Below are 24,127 nucleotides of genomic sequence, written 5' to 3'. Positions count from 1 at the left end.
AAAGAGAAGGCGCATGATCTGTTGGGTGTATTCCATTACAAAAAGGAACAGTTGGCATTATTATTCAAAAGGACTAGTCTGCTTTCTCTCCATGTGGGTGTTGAGCATGAGGGGGTTGCAATCTCAACTGAGAAAAATGCACATGAATGTACAGATCAAATTTTTTTCAAAACAACCATGAGAAAAGCTACAGCCTAATAACTGTCTCAGCTTTACTTAAAGATACTGGGAAATTCCCAGGATATTGCCCCAGAGGATGTAATGTAATGTGCCTGGGGAAATATAATGTGTTCTCTTTGGATCATGAGACATATGATCTCTTGTATGTGCAAAGGAAGAATATTTACATGTGTATATACATACATATGTGTGCATATATACATATTACATATCTATAAGTATGTGTATAAATATATACACCTATAAGTGTACTGTGTATATATGCCTGTATATACGTATATATATATATATATACCTATGTACATAGATATATATATATCTATGTACATATATATCTTTATATACTTGTATGTACACAGTACATATATGTACATATGTAAGTATATGCATACACACATATCTTGTATATAACCAATTATTTGCATGTTGTCTCCTCCATTAGAAAGTGAGCTTCTTGAGGGTAGGAAGTATCTGTGCCTTTCTAAATATCCCCTGCACTAGCACAGTGTCTGGCATATAGTAATCCCTTAATAAGTGTTCAATGACCGACTTAGTTTCTTTAGAACTCAGTCTTCTTTTCTGTCAAATGAGAGAATTAGACTATATTATTGATCCCTTGAACCTCTTAAACCCTGGTGAGTGTCCATCATATTTAAAGAAGGAATAGGTATGGATGGGGAGGGAGGAAGAAAAAGAGCAAGAGAGACTAAGGAAGAAGAGACAGAGAGAGAGAGAGAGAGAGGAGAGAGAGAGAGAGAGAGAGAGAGAGAGAGAGAGAGAGAGAGAGAGAGAGAGATATCTAACTATATTAGATGTTAATTAAATGTATTCTAGGACCTCTAGGGAAGACACAAAACATCATTCTCATGCCTTCAGTTAACAGCCATAAAGCTTTTGTTTCTTCTTTCCACCATGCCTCTGAAATGATCTTGATGTTAGCCTTGTTTTCCCCTACCCTAATGCAGAAGATGTTGCTGGTGGGAGGTGGCTTTATGGTATCTCTGCCATTCAGTCAGAATCAGAGGGAACCTTTGTTTTTTCTTAAGATTTCTGGATGAATTTTTAGACCTCAGCTGAATACCAGTGAGGGGTATCTTCTTTGCTAAGTAGGGAAGCAGCTTTTCTTGGGTTACCTGGTAGGCAGAACACTTTAACTCACTCATGATGTTCTTCCCTAGCCAGTTAATCTGGTATGAAACAACCTGTAGGCTATTGTGCTTATAAAAAATTAATCTAGAGGTGTTTGTACAGAGCTGGCTAACAGGTTCCAATTTGTACAAAGAACATGTCCTCTGAAGTAGTCTAATTATTTGAATTCTCACTGTATGTTTCTGTTGGGCAGAATTGATGACTGTATTTTATTTAATTATGACTTATTTTAGTGTGAATTCAAAAACATGATTATTTCAAGGGAATTAATTGTTCACACTAATAGGAACTTAGCTATCTTTTAAGCATCTGCTGTATCATTGGCTAGTCCATGAGGGAGATACAGAATTTAGGTAAGATGAGCTCATAGTAAAGAAACAAGACACAAATATAAAAGACTATAACATACCCTAATACATGACAAGTGCCTTCTGAAAGTTCATCCTAAATACTACTTTAGGGGAGGATATTATAGAAAGGGCTTCATACATCAGGAAGGGAGTTGAACTAGGTCATCCCTCAGGTCCTTTCTAAGTCTCTGTGTTCTGTCATGTTTCCTGTCTTAGAATTGCCATTTGATAGAATTAATCAGTGCTTTCAAATCATGGCTAGGGACTTATCACCATCATCATTTTCATTTTCATAGTAAAAAGCATTTGAGAACTTTATTATCTATGGGTATGCATGTGGTAGATGTATTTCTGATGTCTTGAAGCTTTCGAATTAGTTGAAAGTTGATGTACACCAAAGAGAGCCATTAGACTTTGAATAACGTTACCTAAAACCAGTAGTGTGGAAGTTGTTGCTGAATTCAGTTCACTATAATTCAGTTCAAAAGACATATATTGAATGTCTGCTATGTACAAGGTATTTTGTTAGGCTCTGAGAGTCCAAAAAACCCCTCTCCCTCCAAATATATCCTCTGCTCTCAAGTTTACATTGTGCTAAGGTCTGTGGGCAGTTATAACACCCGCCAATAAACAACTGCAAACTATAAAAATGCGTACTGAATAATACAAAATACTTTCAGGGTTAAGAGTACCAATAACTGAATTGATCAAGAAAGGCTTCATGTAGGAAGTGGTATTTGACATGCTTTTAAGAAAGGAGTCTAGCCTAAATGGATTAGCTCCAGAGAAAATCCTATGAAAAACCTAAGCTGGTAGGGGTTGCTTTGTGGCTTTAGGGGTGGAATATAAGATGATAATGCAGAATATTGAAATAGACTCTATGAACTTGTCTCTGGGAGCTCATGATATTTCTTTTTTTTAAACAATTCCTGTACATTTTTATTGAATCAATTAACCAATCAGAGACATAAGCTATGTGCAAAAGCAGCAAGGTACTAGAATTGGTTGAAAGAATTAGACACACTTCTGGGTTTATGTATTTTGAAGATTTAGTTTGAGGAGCTAGACCCTTGAGTCTGTAACTGGAGGGGCAGCAAGTGGGAGAAAGGTTTGAGCCAAGAAATGGCATACTCCTCCCTGCCTCCCCTCCCACAATAATGTTATCAGAGGGACTGCTCCAGTAACAATGACTCCAACAAGCAGCTAAGAGAGGTTGAACTAGACATAGGAGGAAAGAAAACTAAAGGGGTGGGGTGGTGACCTCTTCAGGGCAGAGAGAAATCTTCCACTTCCTTTCTTCTCACTCTTTTAAGTCTCTACAATCTGGCTTTCAACCTCATCATTTAAAGACAACTGCTTTTACAAAAACTACCAGTGATCTCTTATTGACAAATCCAATGACATTTTCTCAGAAGTATTTTCTTGACTTCTTTGCAGCCTCCAACCCTGCCAATCCCTTCTTGATACTCTCTTCTCCCTAGATTTTTTCCCTAATTTTTCTAACATTTCTATTTAAAGTTTTGGGGCTCATGGTATTTCACATTTCACTTCTACCCCAGTTGTTAATGAGCACACACTGAGGTTCAGCCTTGTCCCCACACTCCAAGGTACAGTTGTGGTATAGCGGGAAAGGCAGTGAATTGAGAATTCAGAAGTAAATCTGAATTTTATTCTCATATTGCTCACTCATTGGTGACTTAAGCAAGTCACCTAAGACCCAAATTTTTCCATGTTTAAAATGAAACATAAGGACCAGACCAGTGGTTTCCCCAACTTTTTGGTCTCAGAATCCCTTTACACTCTTAAAAATTGAGGACCCCAAAGAGTTTTTGTTTATATGGGTTATATTTATCAACATTTACCATATGTCAAAATTAAAACTGATAAACTTTAAAAATATTTATGCATTTAAAATGACAATAATAAACCCATCATAATATACATGTTAAAGTAGAATAAATATTTAATCAAATAAATAAATAGAAATATATTATAAATGAATAAATATGGTAACATATACATAAACATATACAATAAATCTGTTAACATATATGTTAGTTAAACCATAAATATTATTAAAATAATATTTCCCAAAGAATGTACTTTCCAAACCAAAACAAAAATTAATGAAAATTTTGCAGATCTTTAATATCTGGCTTAATAAATGATAGCTGGATTTTCATATCTGCTTCTGCATTAAGTCTGTTATGATATGTTGTTCTGATTGAAGTATACAAAGAAAATCCAGCCACAAACAGATACGTAGTTAGAAAAGGGAGGAATATTTTAATAGGCAGGTAACATCTTAATATTATTATAAAAATAGATTAGATCTCGCAGACCTTCTGAAAGTATCTTATGGACTTCTGGGTGTACAATTTGAAAACTGCTAGATTAGATTACCTACCAAGACTCCTCCAGATTTAGAATGCTCCTGAGTCTTAAAAGGTGCCAGGCTTTCCCCCCCCCATCAGCTTGGGATGCATTACAGCTTAGTAAGGGAAGTAGGGAAGAGTGATTAACTAGGTAGGCCATGGGGTAGAGGAAGAAAACTGGGCCCTGTGTATTCATTATTACGCTGCCCGTTAGATGCATGTCCTTGCACTGAAGCATTGCTTAGAGTTCTGTATGCTGCCTTAAATAAAGGGAAGAATTGAACCTGTTGTCCTGATAATGTCTGGAGAGTGAAGGAGAGTTGGGGATCAGGTGATAGAGAATCTGAACTGATTTTCTTTGTTCTTTTCCTTTTAGGGTGACCGTGGTTTTGATGGATTGGCTGGTTTGCCTGGAGAGAAGGGACATAGGGTAAGCATTGAAAATGCAATCACCGTGTGCCTAAAATAGTTAACAGAGAAATCCCATAGCAAGCCTATGAATGTCTCAGTGTCCCCAGGTGGAAGGTAGGAAGCTTTGTTCATGTGCAGGAATGATGGCTCAGACCTCTAAGGGGATAACTGAATGACATTAATGAAGATATTCTTTGAACCTTATATATGTTTCTAGCTTCCCAGAATGATGAAGGAGAATTTAGAGAAACTAGCAATGACAGAAGGAAGAGGAAATGAAAAGATGCCTAAGTGACTTCTTTGTTGTTGGAAAGTCAACTCCTTCAACTACCCCCAAAATAAATGGGAAGAATAATGACAGCTACCTTACAGAGTTATTGGAAGGATAAAATGAGATGAAATTTGCAAAGTACTTTGCAAACTTTAAAGAGTTATATTAATGCCAGCTATTATTATTAATAATAATAAGTAGATTTTTAAAATCTGTAGTTCATAATTAAGCCAAGCCAAATCATTTTGAAATTGAATTAAAAGAAAAAAGCTTTTATTTTATAAATTTACTGCAATGTTTTAATGATATCCTGAGTCATCTTGAGATAATCCAAAAGACTACTGTTTAAGCACAGAAAGGAGAGGAATAAAACAAAAAGCAAACCAAAACTTCACACCACAGAATAGGTGATTTTGGCAAGTTCAGGGTGAAGCCTCAGTGGCTGTACACATTGGAGGGTGCTGTAATTGCCTTTGAAAAGAAAACAAAACATTAGAAGAGGACCCGGGAAGTTGTTCTCCAAGCTAATCTATTCTCAAATAAGGTCAGTATTTAGCCCGTGGACTCTATAGCTGCCTAAAGACTAACCACTCAGTTGTTTGAATTGCCTAAAGGAAAAGATGATCAGGGAGTAGCTTTGGGAACAGGATTTTTCAACATTTAGATTATCCTGAAATTTTTTCTCTTCCCTTCTCTTGCCATCCCTTCTCATACCACTGAGTACTTTTGTTGTGAATGGGAAGACATCCTGAAGGAGCCCTGTGGCATGTTCTTTCAGTGTCTTCAGTAGTTACAAAACTGCATGCTTTGATGGTGAGTTCGACTTTTGGAAAGAGCCAAGTCATTTAGAGGTGAGCCTGATGACTCAAGTTGGTAGCCAAGGAGGGCAGATGCCACTTTGGAGCCTAAGTGTAATCATGTGTGATGAAGTTGGTAACGTACATGCCCTATAAACTGGCTCTAAAGATGATTCCTCAGTAGAGACTCCTGAGGACAAGGGAACCACTGTAATTTGGAGGACAGTATTTATTTGGATATCTAAGTTTTGGTATTTGTCTTATGTGTCAGGCAAACTGTGATGATCAGACACGGTTTGATGTGCTGGAAAGAGAACTAGACTACCTCTATAGCATTCATATATATTCCAGTCTTTCCTCTGATACATCCTAGCTGGGCAATACTGGGCAAGTTATTCGATCTCTCTGACCCTCAGTTTCCTTATCTGTAAAGCTGAGGTACCACTGGCACAAGTCCTCCCTGGCTCATGAGGTAGGAATTTGGAGAGGTAACATGGTATAGCGGAATGAGGGGCCAACTTGGATTTAGAGAACCTGATGCAGGCCATCTCCAGTCATCCTGATGAATATCTGGCCATTGGACCCAGATGACTCCAGAGAAAAAAGTGAGGCTGGTAACTTTGCATGGCCCTCCCTCACTTAAATCCAATTCACTTGTAAGTCATGGCATCATATTCCTGATGTCATGGTCCTCTTCGAGAACAAAGTACAAACGATAATAACCATAACAACAGCAGAGAACCTGATAGTTGTATAACTTTAAGCAAGTCACTCTTCAGGCCTCAGTTTCTTCATGTGTAAGATGAAGGGGCTGGATCAGCTCTCTGAGTTGCATCCCAACTTTAAATCTATGAACCCCTATGAAAAGGAATACATATTAGACTAGATTTAGAAGGCTTGGTTTCTAATCCTAGCTTTATCACTAATTACCTATGTAATCTTTGGCAAATCACTTTCCTTCTCTGGGTCTCAGTTTTCTTAATTACAGGCTCCAAATAGATCATCTTTCCCAAGTGTAACATCCTACAATCCTAATTTATTATTTTTAGAAATAGGTATTTATTGATATGTTTTATTTATTGGTAGTCATCAAAGATATGGTCAGTGTGGCGGGCTGTTTTTATAATTGTAGTTCTTAGTTACCTACTTTTTTTTTTTTAAACTCCTAGCCTGATCATTCAGGAAGTCTGGACCAGTGAACCTTTCACATTTTGTTTCATTGCTTCATGTTCCTGGTCTGTGTAGAGGATTGCTGTTCTTGATATGGTCTGTACTATTTGGCTAAGGACAGGAGTGTCAACTTACATCTCTCTGACTCTCTGTGTAGAAAGAACTCACGTAACATTTTTTTGTCAGACTTAGATTGAATTTCCATGAGATTTCGTGCATGCAGATTGTGAACTATTGCATGTCCTAAGTGTACAGCCCGTTTAGCAAACTCTCTCCTTTCAGGACTTACATGTTCACTCAGGCAGTGAATCTTTCCATTTAGTAATTCTCCCACTCATCTGGGGTGGCTGAACTCTGAAAGCATTGTGCATACCAGTAAAAATGTTTACAGAGGGCTTTGGATTTGAAGTGCAGGAAGCAGAGAGAAACTAAACATGAGACCCAAGAGAACCTGAGCAAAAAAATGTATTGATTTTCTTGGGAGAACTCAACAAGGCTTATCTGACTCTGATCTTACTTTTCCAGGGTGATCCTGGTCCTTCAGGTCCCCCAGGTTCTCCAGGAGATGATGGTGAAAGAGTAAGTTGTCTAATTTATGCCTGACTGCATCTAGCTCATCAATCCCCCAGTGAGCCTGGGCAGGAAAATTGAAGATGAAATACCAAATAGATGTGCGATTGACTGTGTTACTTAAGGCAGAATGTGTAATGCAGATCAGGTTGGAAATAGAGAGAAGGGAACAGGGAGGGAGCCAAGGGAGCTAATGGTGAGAGGCAGGCAAAGGGGAGCTTTCAAATGAGAGGGAATGTCAAGCACGCACCACTCACTTTATCATTTCAGCTAATGCATTGTGTCCAGAAGGTGCTCTCCCTACTGGCTGTCTGAGATTGGCAGAGGCCCAAGTATAAGGAACAGTACAGCCGGATTTTGAGACGGGGGCCCCCAATTGGGCTGGGACTGAAAGATTTATGGGCTTCATGCCTGCAATGATCTCATCTGAATTAGGTGTTGGAGGGAAGTCAGAGTGGAGAAGCAGAAAGAGTTCCAAGGAGTAAGGGTTAAAAGAGGATATAAAATAAGTTTTCTTTGGTCAAGCAAGAGAGAGCCAAATTAGTGGTTGTAAGTTTATGAACAGTGTATATTCTCTCCATAGACTTCCTTTCTTCAGTAGATGATGAAGGAGGGAAGTCACTAACTAGGTGAGCCTAAAAGAAAGTTAACCAAAGGGAAGAGGAATATTGAGAAGCAATTCTTGAGTTCACTGAAACAATGAAGTCATTTTCTACATGATGTGGTTGGAAAAACCCAACCTGGATTTGTTTTGGAGTGGCTTGTCTTGAGCCCTGTGGGAAGACATGTGGCTTCCCATGGTCCAGCTGGATGATCTCATGGTTCCTTTCTCCATCTAATATCTGAGATTCATAAAGGTAACCCAATCTATTGGGCTCAGGTGGCTTCTCTGTCTGATTTCCTCTTCACTGGAGCCTGTGGTCTGTGAGCTACTGTGGCTGCTTTGGCCCTACGTGCCTCTCATTTCTCCCACAGTACATCCAGCTAGCTCCTGTTATCTGGGACAATGAAGAGTAGGGGATTGCTAGAGCATTTCTAAGGGCCAATAAATTTGGCAAATGTGCTGTGTATTTCTCTAGGCTGAGAAAAATCTTCCTTATGCATGATTGCCCTCTGATTGCTCCAGGGAAACCGATTTTCTGCATGATTAATATTTAGTGAGAAGGAAACTGGGTGGTGTTTCTCAAACCTGCTTGTTTTTCTTTCTCTCTAGGGTGATGATGGAGAGGTTGGACCCAGAGGTCTACCTGGAGAGCCTGTAAGTCCATTAGTCCCAGCAGGAAATCAGTAACTCATCAGTTGGACTATTGTCCAACATTTAGGTGCCACTGTGTTTAGTTTGATTATAACCATGAATCATTTTTTTCGATTTATCAAATATTAAGTCCTAACTGTGCATAATACACTGTGTTTGGTGTTGAGGATACAAAGATAAAATCACAGCTCTCAAGGAATTTACCATCTAGGAACTAAGAATGCAGCAGACTTTGTTAAGTTACCCAAGGATACAGATACAAATGCAGGGACTTCTGGGGGAAAAAAAAGGTACATTTCTAACACACCACAGCATGGTTATAAAAGAATAAATTGGAAGGCCCTTGGCCTTTTGGAACAAGATTAGGGCCTCTGCAATGTCCCTTTTGCATCTCAGGGCTCACAGTACCAGTGATCACCGACCAATCTGAGTTTGTCACTTTTTCTGATAATAAGCCTTTGCTAAAAGCAAAGTTTTCTGGCAGCATGCCTGTGACCTGAGCAGCCAGATGATCTTATGATCTTTTCACTTAGGCTGCTGTATTTGGGCCAAAGCAGATTTCTTTGGTAATGAAAAGGGCATTAGTTACTCTTCATATACTGGTGCTTTTAAAATGTCCCTTTTTAGTTGTAAATGCCAGCTTGGCAGTATGTGTATAGGGACATTAATTGATGAGAAATGTTGCAAACACTTTATAGAACATGGGGCTGACATTTATAGATTCATTTGGGGCTAAATTATACCCTAGATGTCCTATTAACTTCTATGAAGAATTCATCAGCATAGCTATCTCTTTAACACATGTCTAAGCAATAACTTCTGGGTTATTAACTTCTTAAAACATTTACAGGGCCAGGTATTACAATAATGAAGGAAGCATTTAGATGACAATAATAAACATGGAAAGGGTCTAGGCAGTTTCTATCAAATTTTAATTGGCTAGTAATCTATGTCCCTGGACTTTCATCCAATAAAAGCCCAGAATGCATATATGACCAAGATGGGGCCTTCTTCAAAGCAGTAGGTAGGGCCTTTGATAACTTGTTGGTACCATTTTTAAAAGTGCCCTCGTGAGTGTAAACCTAATGCGTTGCCAAAGCCTCTGTCCCTGAATTACAGAAAGGAAGGTGAGATGAAAAGCTGAACTCATATCAATTAAAACTTTTTTTTAACACACAGCCAAGCCCAAAAGTTTCCTTCCTTCCCAAAGTTTTGTGGCATGATCTTCTGCCTGGAAAGTTTGGTTCCAGCTGTCTTTGTCCCCTCTGTAATTTTATACAATTCTCCATAATGATGATTCAGATATATATTCAGGAAATGCCCTCTCTAAGAACCCCTTGTATGTTGTGAGCCATATGAAGTATCAGGCAGAGTGTTTGGATCCAAGAGCTATGGTCTCCTTCCAGAGACCTCCAGTGAGAAGCAGCTCAGTTAGAGGCTCACCATGAAGTGTAGCATAGTTGGATGATGTTTTCCTTGGAGAGTTTTTATTCTCTTCCTCCCTGTGAGAACCTGAAAGAATGATCCTGACTTTTCAAATGTTCTTCTGTCCTTAAGAGATCCTCCTTATTCATTCTCTTCTTGTCCTTTGCCCCAATATCAGGCATGTCAAGGAAGGCTTATTTACAGCCAAGGAGGATAGAATAGGGAGCATAGCCTGGATAAAAAGCCAGTGGTTTCTATTGACCTTTGTCAAAAAAGGGAAGGGGGTAGGGGAGGAGTGGCCAAGGGAGCAGGGAAGTGGGGAGGGCATACCTAGTTAGGCTACAGATTTGTAAAACCATATGACATTCAACTCAGTTCCATTGAACAATAGGAAATAGAGACTGGATCTGTGATTCATTGTCAGAGGGAAGTTCCCAGTTGAAGAAAGTCCTTCTATTAATTCAGGTCAGCACCCTCTCTGCAACTTACAGTGTTAGCTTACATTATCAGTGCTTAGAGCCCTAATAGGCTAAGTGACCTGGTCACACAGCCCTATATCTCAGAGATTGACCTGAACCCAGATCTTCCTGGCTTTTAAAAGGCCAACTCTCTGTCCATTCTGCCATACTGCCTCTCTATAAAAGAATATAATCTTTAAATCAGTTCCTTTCAGCAAACATGGTAAATGTACCACCAGGCCAGATGATGACTTTGAATTCTTAAATAAGATGTAGAGCTAAGAACACACCAAGCTGGTTGTAGGATAGTTGGGAGGGCCTTAGAGTTAGCTCTAGAACAGAAGCACAGGTCTTCAACATACAGCAGCCTGGTTCAGCTCAACAGGTCCAAACCATTCAGTTTTAGAGCAAATTCTTGAATGCTTTCAGAGCACACCAAGGTAAGCAGATGTCTAACCCCGAAGACTAAGGCAAAAGAAAGGTGATCTGTAAGGCTGAGCACTATGATGGATGGGAATTCAGTTTTCACCATCATCATTAATGGCTCATCTAAAACATGCATGTGCATATTTTTACTTTGTGAGGTGACGACAAATTTTCTTGGTACAGTTGTTTGGCATGTGAGGCAGTTTATTCTGGGTCTGATTCCCTTCTGAGAATGAAACGAGGCAGTTAAAAATGTTTCCAGAACTCAGATATAGCCTGAGATATCAGTGCTTTTATCACCAGCCCAATTATACTTTCAATCTGAGCATATTTGTTGAGTTCTTGCTCAGGGGAGATGCAGGGATAACATTCCTTAGGCCCTTCTCTCAAGCAGCTTACAGTCTTTTTGGAGAAGCAAAAACCTAGACATGTGGAGCAGCTGCAAACTGCTTTCTCCCTTTCCCTCTATTTCTGTCTCTCTCTGTCTCCCAATCTTCTCTTTCTACATATATACATACACACATATACTCTATAGGGACATGTTTATATTTATATAGTGCACACATGTGTGTGCATATTCATCAGTGCATATATGCATATGTTCATATATGTACTGTATACATATTTACACAAATAAATATGCATATGTATAATACATATGCATATATATTAGTTATTTAATAGCTTGAGCCTTTAGTAGGACTTTACACACATGCGTATGTATATATATATATATATATATTATATGTATATATACACATATGTATTTGTATACACAGAGTATTCTAAAAGTCTTACTGAAGTTTTCAGTTATTAAGCATATTTATGTTTTTAAAGTTTAAAACTGTACTAAGACTTTTGGGACATCCTATACATATATATGCTACATTGTATGTTATTGAAAATCACCACCAAAGGAGTTCAGAAAAGAGAGAGATCAATGAGTTAAACACTCAGAGATTTCAGGAAGTAGAACTTAATGTAGACTTTGAAAGATAGGTAGGATTTTGATAGGGAGGGGGAGAAAGGAGGGCATTCCATAAAGGACATACCTTACAGCCAAGCCAGCATTTCAGCAAGATGTTTTTATGGTGCTGAGTTTTCAGATCTTAATATCTACATGTACATTTTCATAAGTGGAGTCGTGACACAGATCTTTTCCCTCTTTATTTTAGGGACCTCGTGGTTTGCTTGGACCAAAGGGCCCACCTGGCCCACCTGGACCCCCTGTAAGTTCTGTGGCCTGCTTTGCATCTCTCGCTTCTTTGTTGCCCTTGAAAATTCACGTCTGTCCCCCCTGTCAGAGCTATGATGTCCCACTTAGTCATTCAGGCAGATAATCTGAACTAATCACTGTGAACACCTGCTCCAAGGAAACCTGAGGTGTTTGTAGAAGCTTGAAGTGCACAGATAAGAGGTGGCCCTGGTCCTTCAAAGCTGGAAGGAATTGTGCTTTCATTAGAAATACTGCAGGTTTACAAAATAAGGGCCCAGATTTAGAACTGGATTATTTTTTCCTCTGAATTTCCTACCTCTTTCCCAGAAAGCTACATATATATATACACACACACACACATACACATATATATGTATATATGTGTATATATGCATATATATGTGTATATATATTTGGCACATATATATTTTTTAATGTTAAAAAGAGAAATGACAGGAATCCAGGTGTCCTCTCTATACTTTACACAACTCCCCAAAATGATTGTTTAGGCGAAAGTACAGAGGTCAGAGAATTAAGATTCCTGAGATGCAATATTGCCTGTGCCACTCACTTTTTGCGTTCTAGGAGAATCATAGACCCACAATGCAATGCTGCTGAGAGGGGCCTTCACTGAACTTCCTCACTTTGTAGCCCAGAAAAGGACGATCATTTACTCAAGGTGACCCAGTTAGGCCTGGGGAAGAACCAAAACAAGAACCCCATGTCTCCTGTCTCCACTTCTGTGCTCCTTTCTCTGCAATTCGCTTCTTCATCCAAAGTTGCATGTGACCATGAAGTAACACTGATGTACTTTCCAAAACCCGGAAGGAGAGATGGTTCATTTTATGGGTCTTTGGTTCCCTGTAGTTTACTCAGAAAAGAAACAATATCAATGCTATCATACTAGAGTCTGTTGGTGACTGGATTCACCTTTCTCCTCAAGGCTTTTAGAGAATGTGCAGCCAGGCTGGGCTGTCCCTAAGGAGATTCTCAACCCTGTTGGATGTGATTCCCCACCCCCACTTCCTTCCATTTGGGTTGTGATCTTCAAAATGTGCTGTTGTCCCTGAGGGGCCAGTGTGTACCCAACAGCTGGGAAGTAGCCCAAATAAGGGGTAACTGTGCCCATCCTAATGATGAGGAGCCAGTATGTGCTAGAGCCACAGTTCTCAAAATATTTTTGGTCATGGTGAAGCATTATCATCATCATCATTATCATTATTCTTTATTCATTTGTTTATTTTTTCCTGGGGAGAACACAGGACAGCAGGGATGAGAGACTCACCCATGTACATATGATCCCAGTTTTAATTTCTGTTCCATTTGTAGCACACCTGGCCAGAACTAATGTGCTTTGGCATATCATTTTAGAACCACTGGTATAACAGAATGAGTGCTGAATTTGGAGTCAGAGGACATGGGTGTGAATCCCTGATCTGCTCCTTTCTATCCGGGCAGACTTGGATGACGCCCTACCTCCCTCTGGGCCTCAGTTTCCTCAACTATAAAAATGAGAGGTTTGTATAAGATGACCTCTGTGGAGCTTTCCAGCTGCAGATCCTATGATAAAATCAGATTCTATTCAAATAAACCTGAGTGGCCAAGGCAAGCTCTCTTAACAGAGAGCAGTACTTTCCCATACTGTACTACAGAGTGGAAAAATAACTCCATTTTTTTTAAACTTTGGCCAATGATGGGAAAATACTGACCAAAGTCTTGCAGTCCTACATGGGTTAGGCAGGTACGATATCTGGGAAACTGGGCAACAGCCACCAACCTCTTCTGTCCCTTTGCCCTTTAGTGGGTTGGAGGAACTGGGGGTGTTTTATCCTCAAGAAGAGAAGATTTGGAGAATAATTGATAGTCGTCTTCAAGTATTTGAAGAGCTGTTGCACAGAAAAGAAATTGCACCTTTTCTGTTTGGTCCCGAGAGTGGAAGTTGCAACAAGTCAGATTTAATTATTTCTTAATAATTAGAGATGTCCAAAAGTGTAATGGACTGCTACTGGAGGCTGAGAGTTCTCCTTCTCAGGAATCTTCAAGCAGGGACCAGATAGCTACTTGTTAAGTGTGTCATAATGGAGATTCCTTTTAGTTATGGGTTAGACTAGAAGGTCCCCAAGGCCCTCTCCAAAGCTAAATTCAATGATTCTGGATTGTCGGGGGGGAAAGGATAAGATTCTTTGGATAGGGCACGTAGGTTTGGTGAATAAAAATATGGAAGGAAGAGGCAGCTCTGCTCCCCTCATGCTGGCAAGACCAGGACTGCAGATGGTTCTGCAGCCAGAGAAAAGCTCCTATTTTCCACAGAAGTTTCTATCTCCTGTCTTTGCCAGCTTGTTCCTTCAGGGTGCCTTTTCCCAGCATGCTTCCTCATCTGGAGTGGCAGCAATTTGTTGCCCTGAACTTTTCCACCACCAGGTACAGAAACTGGGAGATTTTGGCTGGCATTGCTCTCCTTGGTGAGGGGGGAGTCCAAAGAGCAAGCTGAGCTGATGTAATTTTGAAGCAAGCCTTTCACGATTCACACAGCTGTTCTCCTTCAGCCCCAAAGACCTTGACATCATCTGATGAATTGGCTTTTGGATTTTGTCTTTTCGGGGTGGAGTTTTTCTTTTCATGTACTTTTTCCCTCTTTTTTACATTTTTATCTAGGGTGTAACGGGCATGGATGGACAAACTGGCCCAAAGGGAAATGTGGTAAGTCTTTGTTAAGCATCTAGCCACATCACTTTTCCTAAATTACAAGTGCTAATTATTTTCTGGGTACATTCATTTCAAGGCCAGGAGAGAATCTATTTCTATAATAAGGGGAAGTTAATGTATGCTGGTTTTACAGTGGATTTCCAAGGGGATTCCCCCTTCAGTGCCCTCCAGTGTCTGTTGTATCATGATGTATGCTCTCAGAGTAAGAGCCAAAGCAGTTAAACATGGAATCAGCAAAAACAGATGCTCTAAGACAATAGGCTTTAGGCCTTAAAGAGGACAGTGGTTTAGTAGCTGCAAGCTTAGGCTTCTTTTGGCTGACCATCTCAGGAAAATGATTTCCTACCATAGACCTTTGCTATCCTATGTAGGGGTAGAAGGAAATTATTTTCTGTGTACAAGCTGATAACAATGGGTGTTCAAAATATGCTTACAGGGAGCTGGCAGGCCTCACAAAGGTTACTCTCCATATTAGGGTTGTCTGGAAGATACTGGTACATTGGGATGACTTGGAAATTTTACATGGAAACTTGATTTTCCTCCAATGAGTAACTTGCATATATTCTTGGACTGGAAGTCTTCAGGATATTTGCATATTTTAATGAGCATTCACTGTGGAAACCAGTCACCATGACACAAAAGCCTATATAGCAGTGGATTAATTTTACAAGGTTCAGTGGTAGATTGTAGCAAAAGAGAATCATGATCATTCTTTTCTGACTGGATGCAACCATGCATGATTTCAGTCAGTTAGGGAAGCATCTACTTAGGCAAGCCTGGCTGCTACCGGTATCAGACAATGTTTTGAAGTTGGGCATTGAACAGCTTGAGAATTTGGTCAGCTCCATAGTTCCTCCAACCCATAATTTTATCTCTGCCAGGAAGAACAAGTCAGTGTGTCCATCTTAGAGAAAGCACCTGAAATTACCTCATAGGTGAGGGACTGGCTCCAGATGGCAACCAGTCAAATCAATCAACAAGCATTTATTAAATGCCAGTCATGTTCTAGGGTCTGTATTAGATTTGGAGATAAAAAGACAAAAATGAAAATTGCTGTCCTCAAGGAGTTTGCATTCCATTGTGAAAAATGACATATATACACATATAGAGATGCAAAATATATATCACATATAGACACAGATAGAGATACAAAATATATACAGTTAAAATTCATATTAAACTTAGTGGGATTAAATTAGCATGGGATGGGGAGTAGATGTGGAGGGGGATCAGGAGAGGCCTGATATTGGTGGTCTTGGCACTTCAAAACTGAGCTTTGAAGGAAGCTTGGGATCCTAAGAGGTGGAAGTAACATAATAATACCTTCCATGCCTGGCAGACAGCTTCTTCAAAGGCATGGAACCAGGAGATAGAATGTCGTATGTGAGGGACACCTTCCTTAATGACCTGTTAAAAACTGCTGTCATCCAGGAATTTACCTAAAGCTTTTTGGAAGCTTTTTAAAATTTTCAATTTTTATCAACTGTCTGGATATCAAGTTTTATATATTTGCCTGTTGGATGAAGATGGATAATTCCCCACCACCCAAACTATGTCCTTTAAGATGTTAAGAGAACCATTTAATTTTAATACCGTTCATTCTGCACCATCTTGCCCATAGATCCTGGTTTTCTGTCTTTGTCAATATTCAACATTTTCTCCTGCTCTTGTTAACAGGCCTTGAGATATAGCCAGTTTTCAGGCTGGAAGGTCACTACTTCTTCAAGGGGCAGACTGTTAATACCACTTTGTATTTTGCTCAGTCCCTTTGTTACTTCCTTCCTTACAGGGTCCTCAGGGTGAACCCGGCCCCCCAGGACAACAGGGTAATCCAGGTGCCCAGGTGAGTCTTGTCTGCCTAAAGTATGATGATGTTGTTATACGTGGAAATTTCATGACCCAGAGGCCCCAGAACTCAAGGAGAGATACACTAGACTTAAAGTAAGACACCTAGTTTTAGAACTTTGAAAGATTTAGGAACTCCAATCATTATAATGACCAATCACAAGTATACAGTATGAAACTTGGTAATTATCTCCTAATAGAGAGGTGATGGACTCAGAGTACAGATTGAGGCACACACATACACACACACACACACACACACACACACAATATGGTGGCCAATGTGGGAATTTATTTTCCTTGACTAGAATGTTTGTAATGGATTTTTTGTTCTACTTACTTTTTCAATGGAGATGAGGAGAGGGTGGTGGGAAGGAGAGAATGTAGATCTGAAGATGAAATAAAATTGAAATTTTTTTAAAAAGACACTTAATTTTGGGTCCTAGGCCATTGTGCCCATGTGACTTTGGACAAGTCATTGGTTTTCTCTGAGACTCTTCTTCCTCATCTGTAAAAAGAAAACAATAGCAATAGGTAACCAAGCCTGCCTCACCACTGTCAGGTTCTATACTGAAGGTGATGGTGCTTTAGAAATTTGTAACACCCTCTCTGTAAATGTAAGTGGGCCTTATCATTGTTAGAAGAATTTACCCAATATGCAGCCATCCATTTAAGCCCATTCCCGAGGCCTACTTCAACCTCCCAAACATTCCTGTCCCTTTACATGATGCCTGGTCTGCTGCAGCTAATATAGTATACCACAGATGGCTAACAGTAAAGTGCAGAGACTGGCATTTTTGGCTTTGGTGCATTTTAACGCAGAAGGAGAAATGAGACTGGAGGTCAATAAGGTAGAGAAAGGATATACACAAACTAAGCAGATGTTCTGGGTAAATCAAATTATCTGACTTTTCCCCCTCCATTCATTTTCTGTTTGCAGGGTCTTCCAGGTCCTCAGGGTGCAATTGGTCCACCAGGAGAAAAAGTATGTGCTTTGCTTCTGACTTTTCCCAATGCAAAATAATGTAATGGCCATTATCAGTATGCATTTGCCCATCTGACTACTTCCCCACTACCCCACCCCATCACCCATTACACATCTGTCTTGCCTGTGTATAGGAACATTTAATCTGTCTATGTCCAGGCAAGGAAGATGAAAATTGCACAGTTAATCTCTAATTCATAACATTTGGATTTGTTTTCCATCTGAAAGGCAGCATTTTGAGGGAAGTAAAACATCAGGATGTTTTCACTCAGATATTAGCTAGGAAAAAGGTTGAGCCATGAGATAAGAGTAGAACCCTGTGTAATAAATAGAAGTTTTTGCTTTTCTGCCTCAGGCAGAGAAATTTTCACTTTGACACAAAACATCTGGGGCCAGTAGAGGATTATTTCTAATAGATTTTGTGGATGTATGGCTCCCATGACTTTGTGGCTTTGGAGACCCCAAGAGGTTTGAAAATTCTCCCTGATTGGCCACCTCATTTTGGTGAAGACATTGGTCAGTGGAAGCCAAGTGCCCTGAATGAAAAACAAGATTTGCTCAATGGGATTTCTTCATGGTGTCAGCTGGTTCTAAGTTGAGTGTTATTGCTTTCAAGGCATGCTCTTCCCTCCTCCTTCATCTTGCTGAAGGCAGCTTTCTGGCCATCTTTCTATCTACCCTACAGAGTTCTGAGCAAAGAGTTTGGGATTCTGTTTGGTAAAAGCCTGGGTCCTGATTTCTTTCATCAGACTGATGTCTTCCCATTATACAGATTCCTTTTAATGGGCTGCATTTGAAAAGATGAAAATTTAGTGGAAATCGGCCTCTTTCAATAGCATTGTCTGATTTAGACCTTGTCCGAGTCATGATGGAGATCCTCAAAAGTCCTCTTGGGATGAGAAAAGGAGTGGGGGGTGTTACCACTTTCCCATATGCAGCACCAGTGAATACCAGACAAATGTGTTACAAGTATTTACCACAGGGTAATTTCTTGCTGATCTTTTTTTCCTAGGGCCCCTTAGGTAAACCTGGGCTTCCAGGAATGCCTGGCGCAGATGGACCTCCTGTAAGTTGAGTTAAATTTATTTGAATTGAATTTGTTGAGTTAAATGGAGTTGAATTGAATGTTCCTCCTCTCCCAACTCCCGACTTTCCATCCCCCTAACACAGCAACCAACTCACTCTCAGCCAGAAGATGCATTTTACAGATTCATAGGGGTGGACATTTCTGAGCTTCATTTGACTCATTCTCTAAATCTGTTAATAAATACACATTTGGTGTTATGCCTGATTGCACAGTAATTATTGGGTTTGGGGCATGCTTTTCATAATGTGTTTCAATCAAAGAGTGGCGATTGCCTTGGTAGGAAAGCTATTATTTATTACTGTGTGTCATTTAATTATTGGAACCTACCCTAGCATATTTAATAGCTTTTGGGGAAGGGGGAGAGGAGAAGGAGAAATAATCAGCTAGGTGTGAAAGATTCTCAATGAGTAATCTGTTCTGTAGAAAGAAAGGAGGATGCTAAGTCCTAATAGTAATACAAAAGGATATTTTTAGTTTGGAGACAATGAGGGGGTGAGAGATATGAATTTACAGTAGCGTAAGCTCACGATTTCACCGCCAAATTGGAGATCTCCTGGAAATAATCAGTTACACTCACAAATCTAGTCCATGAGCAAGCTATGCAAATTATAAAAAATAAGATAGTTGAGGGGAAACAGTATAGAATGAGGGTGGTTTTTACTAGGTCATTCTCTCTGTAAGGGGTACCATGGACTCTCTTGACTGTGCTCATTGTATATGGAATATTTTACCTATTTTAATAAAAATTTTGAACTAAATCAATTATTAAAGCTATACTATATTTTATAGCTTTAATAATGCTATCAGAAGACAAAATAAATAAAAAGGTTAATGATGTTAATAATTATTTGGTATCTGATTAGTAAACATCTCTTTGCTTTAATTTTCATCTTTAGATCTGTGGCTTCCTAGCTCTAGCCCACAGATGGAGCCCTAACCCTAGCTACAGGGCAGCTAGGTAGCACAGTGGATAGAACACCTGGCCTAGAGTCAGGAAGAGCTGAGTTCAAAACCGGCTTCAGTCACTTACTAGCTGTGTGACCCTGGGTAAGTCACTTAACCCTGTTTGCTTCAGTTTTCTCATCTGTAAAATGAGCTGAAGAAGGAAATGGCAAACCACACCAGTATCTTTGCCAAGAAAACCCCAAATGGTGTCATGAAGAGTCAAGTGTGACTGAGCATTTTGTTGGTGGATGGTACTGATTTCAAAGTAAGCCACATAGCAGTATATGGATATCTCAGGACAAATATGTCCAGTGTACTATGGCGGTACTTCAGTATAGATATCTTTCTTACGGAGAATTAGGAAGACCATCTTCATATTCTTCAATATAGTAGCAAATACATACTCTTAAATATACTTAAATTTTTTTTTAATAGCCATCCAGATGTTGAAAGAGCTGGATTTTTTTTAATAGCTAACTCCAATGAGGCTGTCAGTTAAGGAGAGCCCCTTAAAATGCTTTGTTTGAGGGATGGTCCCCAAACCCCATGCTGCCTTCTTCAAATATGATGCTCTCTGATCTCATGGAAATGATAATGAAATACAATGGATAGCAAAAGAGAGTAAAGAAAAAGTTCACTTTTGAGGGGGAAAAAATCTCTGACATATAGAAAAACAATTGTTTCTTCAAAGCACTATAGGCAACACTTTTGTTACACTTCAGTCAAAATGTCTGAATGTACAAAACCTAGTCCCAGCTCCCTGGGCTCCAGATGTATCGAGATGACCACCTCACTACTGACTCCCAAGTGGTTCAAGAAAGACCTGGCTGTCAGACTATAGATTCTGAAATAAGCAGGGCCTCCAGGAGCAACTGCAACTTTGGAATTCTCTCCATGCAGTCTTGCTTGTTTGGAGAGAAATGAGTCTGCCATGTGATGACCTGAATTCCAGTCACAGCTTCTGCTAGGGCACCAGCAGGAACACAGCATTGGGCCTGGTAAAAATTTGGCCATGAGGCTATTTGCTGCATCAAGATACCCTTGAAGGCACAAAGTCAAGGCTTTACACTTTCTGACTTGATTGGCTTATTTACTCTTTGAAAAACTGTTAAAAAATATTTTTTTACAGTACAAAAACCAAATGCACAAATATTTTCCCCCTCTTAAACAAATACATTAAGATAATGTTTCTCAAAGTGATGGGCCATTGGGTCTCTACCACATGACTGTATTCCACTGAGCTTTGGTTGAAGCAATATTTCTTGACAGTAGATATTTCTCTTCTTTAGTTTTCTAAATATTAGCTGATTGAACATGATGCCAGAGTGATTAAAATTCACTGAAAAATAGACTGTGCTGGGAAGCTAGGTACTCCCAGCCCTAAGAATGAATTGGTGCATGCCTGGATTTAAAAGAGCGCTGCGGGAGAAGAATGTAGCAATTTCAGTTAGACCTCAGTTTCCCCATTTGCAAAATACAGGGCCTGGACTATGGGATCTCTAATATCTCTCCCAGTTTCAAGTGGAAATTCTAAGTGGAACATGTATTAAATAAGGTTGTGGCCTACAATCTCAAGATAAACTTCATACCCATGTAAGTTGAGAAAGAACTATAATCAGTTCCAAGCTGAGTGATGGGAGCTGTTGATCTTAGCCCTTGTCAACAGCCTTTCATCTTGCTTTTTCTTCTAGCAAATAGATATTTAAGTTTTTAGAGACAGCATAGTGACAGCCAGTCTAGGAAGCTGTGATATCTAGAGGTCAGAGGTCTGGTTTTTATTCCCCAGTTCTGCCATGGACTTGATTTGCTGGGTGAAACTCTGAGCAAATTGCTATTTTTGTCTATGCCACAATTTGGTCATCTGTAAAATATGTATTGCAGGGTGGTGCTGTGCTAGGATCATGTTAAGAAATCCCTGTAGGATGGCTTGTGTTCTTTGGGGAAAAGAATGAAGAGACCCACAGAGAGCACTGTTAATGTTGTAATAAGAGAGATGAACCATGGACAAGTAGCACTTTCCAAGATGGTGGATGGAATAATTCAGTGCTCTTCTTTTCTGTCAACAGGGACATCCTGGCAAAGAAGGCCCTCCAGGGGAGAAAGGTGGTCAGGTGAGTATCTTTCTAAAATGCTTCAGTCTGATCTGGGTCATATTTGTACTCAAAGTAGCATCTAGTAAAAGATGGTATTCCTCTTTAGCTTCTTAGAAGACTGAGCAGGGCCAGAAGACCAACAAAGTCAATGTTATTTATAGCCCCATCTAAGTATACATATACCAGGTAAGGCAGGCTAGAGGTGGTAGGACTGGGGAGAGCCAGCTAGCATGGATTACCAGTGATCCTCAAGGTTTCCAGTCCAGTTAATCTGTATCTAAGCACTGCCCAATACACGAAGCCCACATTGTTTGCAGAATTTCACTTCACGGTGCGATTCCCATTCTCCTTTATGCAATATAATTATCCATGGTTACCATAAGAAGAGGGCTGAGCGCATGATTTCATTGATAGAGGAAACTCCCTTTACCAATACAGCTTGGTGCCATCTCTTCAACTGATTGTTGCCCGTAGCACTGAAAGATTAGGTAACTTGCTCAGGGTGGCATAGCTTATATGTGTCGGAGGTGGCATTCGAAGCCAAGTCTTCCTGGCTCTAAGGCCAGCTCTCTACTACACCAGGGCTGCTTCTCATGGGAGTACCATACTCTCATGAGACTTGTGCATCTATAACCTTAGTATGACCCTTCAAATAAAAGGGGAAGTTGTGCAAGAAGAGAGGGCAAAGGATGAAGAGGAAAAAAAAAGACTTCAAGTGAAAAGATGCATTATTTGATAAGCTTGAAAGTTTGTTTAGTATAGCAGAAGAGATGGGATTAAAAGACCTTTGCTGAATTATTACATTTTTAAAATACTGGAAATGGGGCTGCTTTTATGTTGAAAACAAACCACCCTTTGCACATAAATCTTGATAATTGGTGCAGTGTAGTTTTCACAGTTTCCAGTTAAGAGGGAACTCTTGGGTGTATCCCCCACAAATGGCAAAGGAGATGTAAGAAAGACTCAGATATTCTCCAGAAGCCAGCTGTCTTCCCCAAGGTGTACAGTGATCCATGTCAAGTAATATAGATGCTTTTGTGGGGGTGATAAAGGAGAAAAAAAATCATCGTTTGGATGCAGTTGTTACATGCAAGTTTCCCTTCCCCAACCTTTAAGCCACTTAAAGCATTTCCTTGCCTGCCCTCCAAGGACACAGTTCAAAACTAGCATCTCTGAGTTATCCAGTCTGGCTTTTCAGAAAGCTGATCTGTAGTTCCACTTTGTGCCCTGTTGGGTTGGAAAGGATCCATTAGTCTCTTTTACAAGAGCTTGCTCAGTTGGCCTGATCTGCACCTTTACAAGGCCTGGATACCATCCAGCATGGAGAAATAGCACCTAATTCATCACTGAGACCTTTCCACTAAGTGGCAATCAGCTATATCTCTAGAATATCAACACTACACTTAGCAACCTAGGAGATTTTTAAAAAATATATTTTTGCAAACATTAGGCAATTTATAGGTGTTGGGCTAAAAGTTATATCTTTCCCTGAATTATTGCCATAGCCTCAGACGGTTACTAACAATCTTTAAAAATAAAGATTCCTCATGGCTTTACCAAACATCACCAGGAGCTCTGTGGGACCCTTGAATATTTACCTGTTTCCATTGAATTAAACTTTGATGTCACTGCCTGATGTAGTAATTCTGGATCTTGCATATGAGCTCTTCCTATTCTGTGAGGTGCTGGTTGTCTTACACACTGAATGAGATTCCCATCTATTGTTTTTGTTGTGGGTATGGTTGAACCCTGATTGATTGGGTTGGCAGTGTCCCCTGCTGGATTGCCCACCATACTTGCTTAACGCCTTGAACATGACCAGTGTTGTCCATTATTGTTTAGCTCTCTATGTACTTGTGAGTGCAGTGGTTTTTGCAGTGGTTGTTGAAGTCAGGGCCTCACCTGTGACCTTGCCACACAAGGCTTATGGGTGGGAGTCTACACTTTCCCCTGTTCTCTTTCTTCTTTCCCAATCCATTCATCCATTCTTATGATGTCTCAGTTTACACCATAGTCATTCTCCCACATCTTCACTCTGCTTAGCTGCACCCTTCTACCAAAAACTTGCAGAGGGTAAAAAGAGAAACTCTGATGAATGACCCATTTGGATTGTCTTCATGTCATGCCGAAGGATTCCTCTGTTTTTGAGATGGGAAATGGGTAGAATTTTGCTAACAGATGTTCCATAGCTAGAAGAGAAATTTAGGAGAGGTCTGAATATATTATAAACAAAGAATGAGAGTGACTCAAACTCTGCACATAAAGGGTATTTAATAAATATGGACAAATTTTCTCAGTGGAGGGGCAGCTACCCAGAGCAGGGAGAGCGTTTAAAGATTAATCTCCAATAGACACGTAGCAACAAATGTCTTAAAACTTGTAATCTAAGGCAAGGTCATCCTTTGGTCTTAAC

General features: G+C 39.8%; 1 protein-coding gene across 2 annotated transcripts in view; it reads left to right on the top strand.

The window, feature by feature from the left end:
* Window positions 1-24,127, top strand: part of COL5A1 (collagen type V alpha 1 chain) — a 302,291-nt gene that overhangs the window by 188,421 nt on the left and 89,743 nt on the right. For both annotated transcript variants that reach the window (XM_020981919.2, XM_020981918.2), the window contains exons 18-26: window positions 4,431-4,484; window positions 7,229-7,282; window positions 8,487-8,531; window positions 12,013-12,066; window positions 14,709-14,753; window positions 16,549-16,602; window positions 17,545-17,589; window positions 18,602-18,655; window positions 21,688-21,732. In XM_020981919.2, the coding sequence (XP_020837578.1) occupies window positions 4,431-4,484; window positions 7,229-7,282; window positions 8,487-8,531; window positions 12,013-12,066; window positions 14,709-14,753; window positions 16,549-16,602; window positions 17,545-17,589; window positions 18,602-18,655; window positions 21,688-21,732 (450 nt within the window). The remainder of the gene's footprint in view (window positions 1-4,430; window positions 4,485-7,228; window positions 7,283-8,486; window positions 8,532-12,012; window positions 12,067-14,708; window positions 14,754-16,548; window positions 16,603-17,544; window positions 17,590-18,601; window positions 18,656-21,687; window positions 21,733-24,127) is intronic.

Source organism: Phascolarctos cinereus, unplaced genomic scaffold (assembly GCF_003287225.1).
Source record: "Phascolarctos cinereus isolate Bilbo 61053 unplaced genomic scaffold, phaCin_HiC Scaffold_2;HRSCAF=192, whole genome shotgun sequence".
Lineage (NCBI taxonomy): Eukaryota > Metazoa > Chordata > Mammalia > Diprotodontia > Phascolarctidae > Phascolarctos > Phascolarctos cinereus.
The sequence above is the reverse complement of the archived record's forward strand: the minus strand, read 5'-3'. Positions and strand labels throughout refer to the sequence as shown.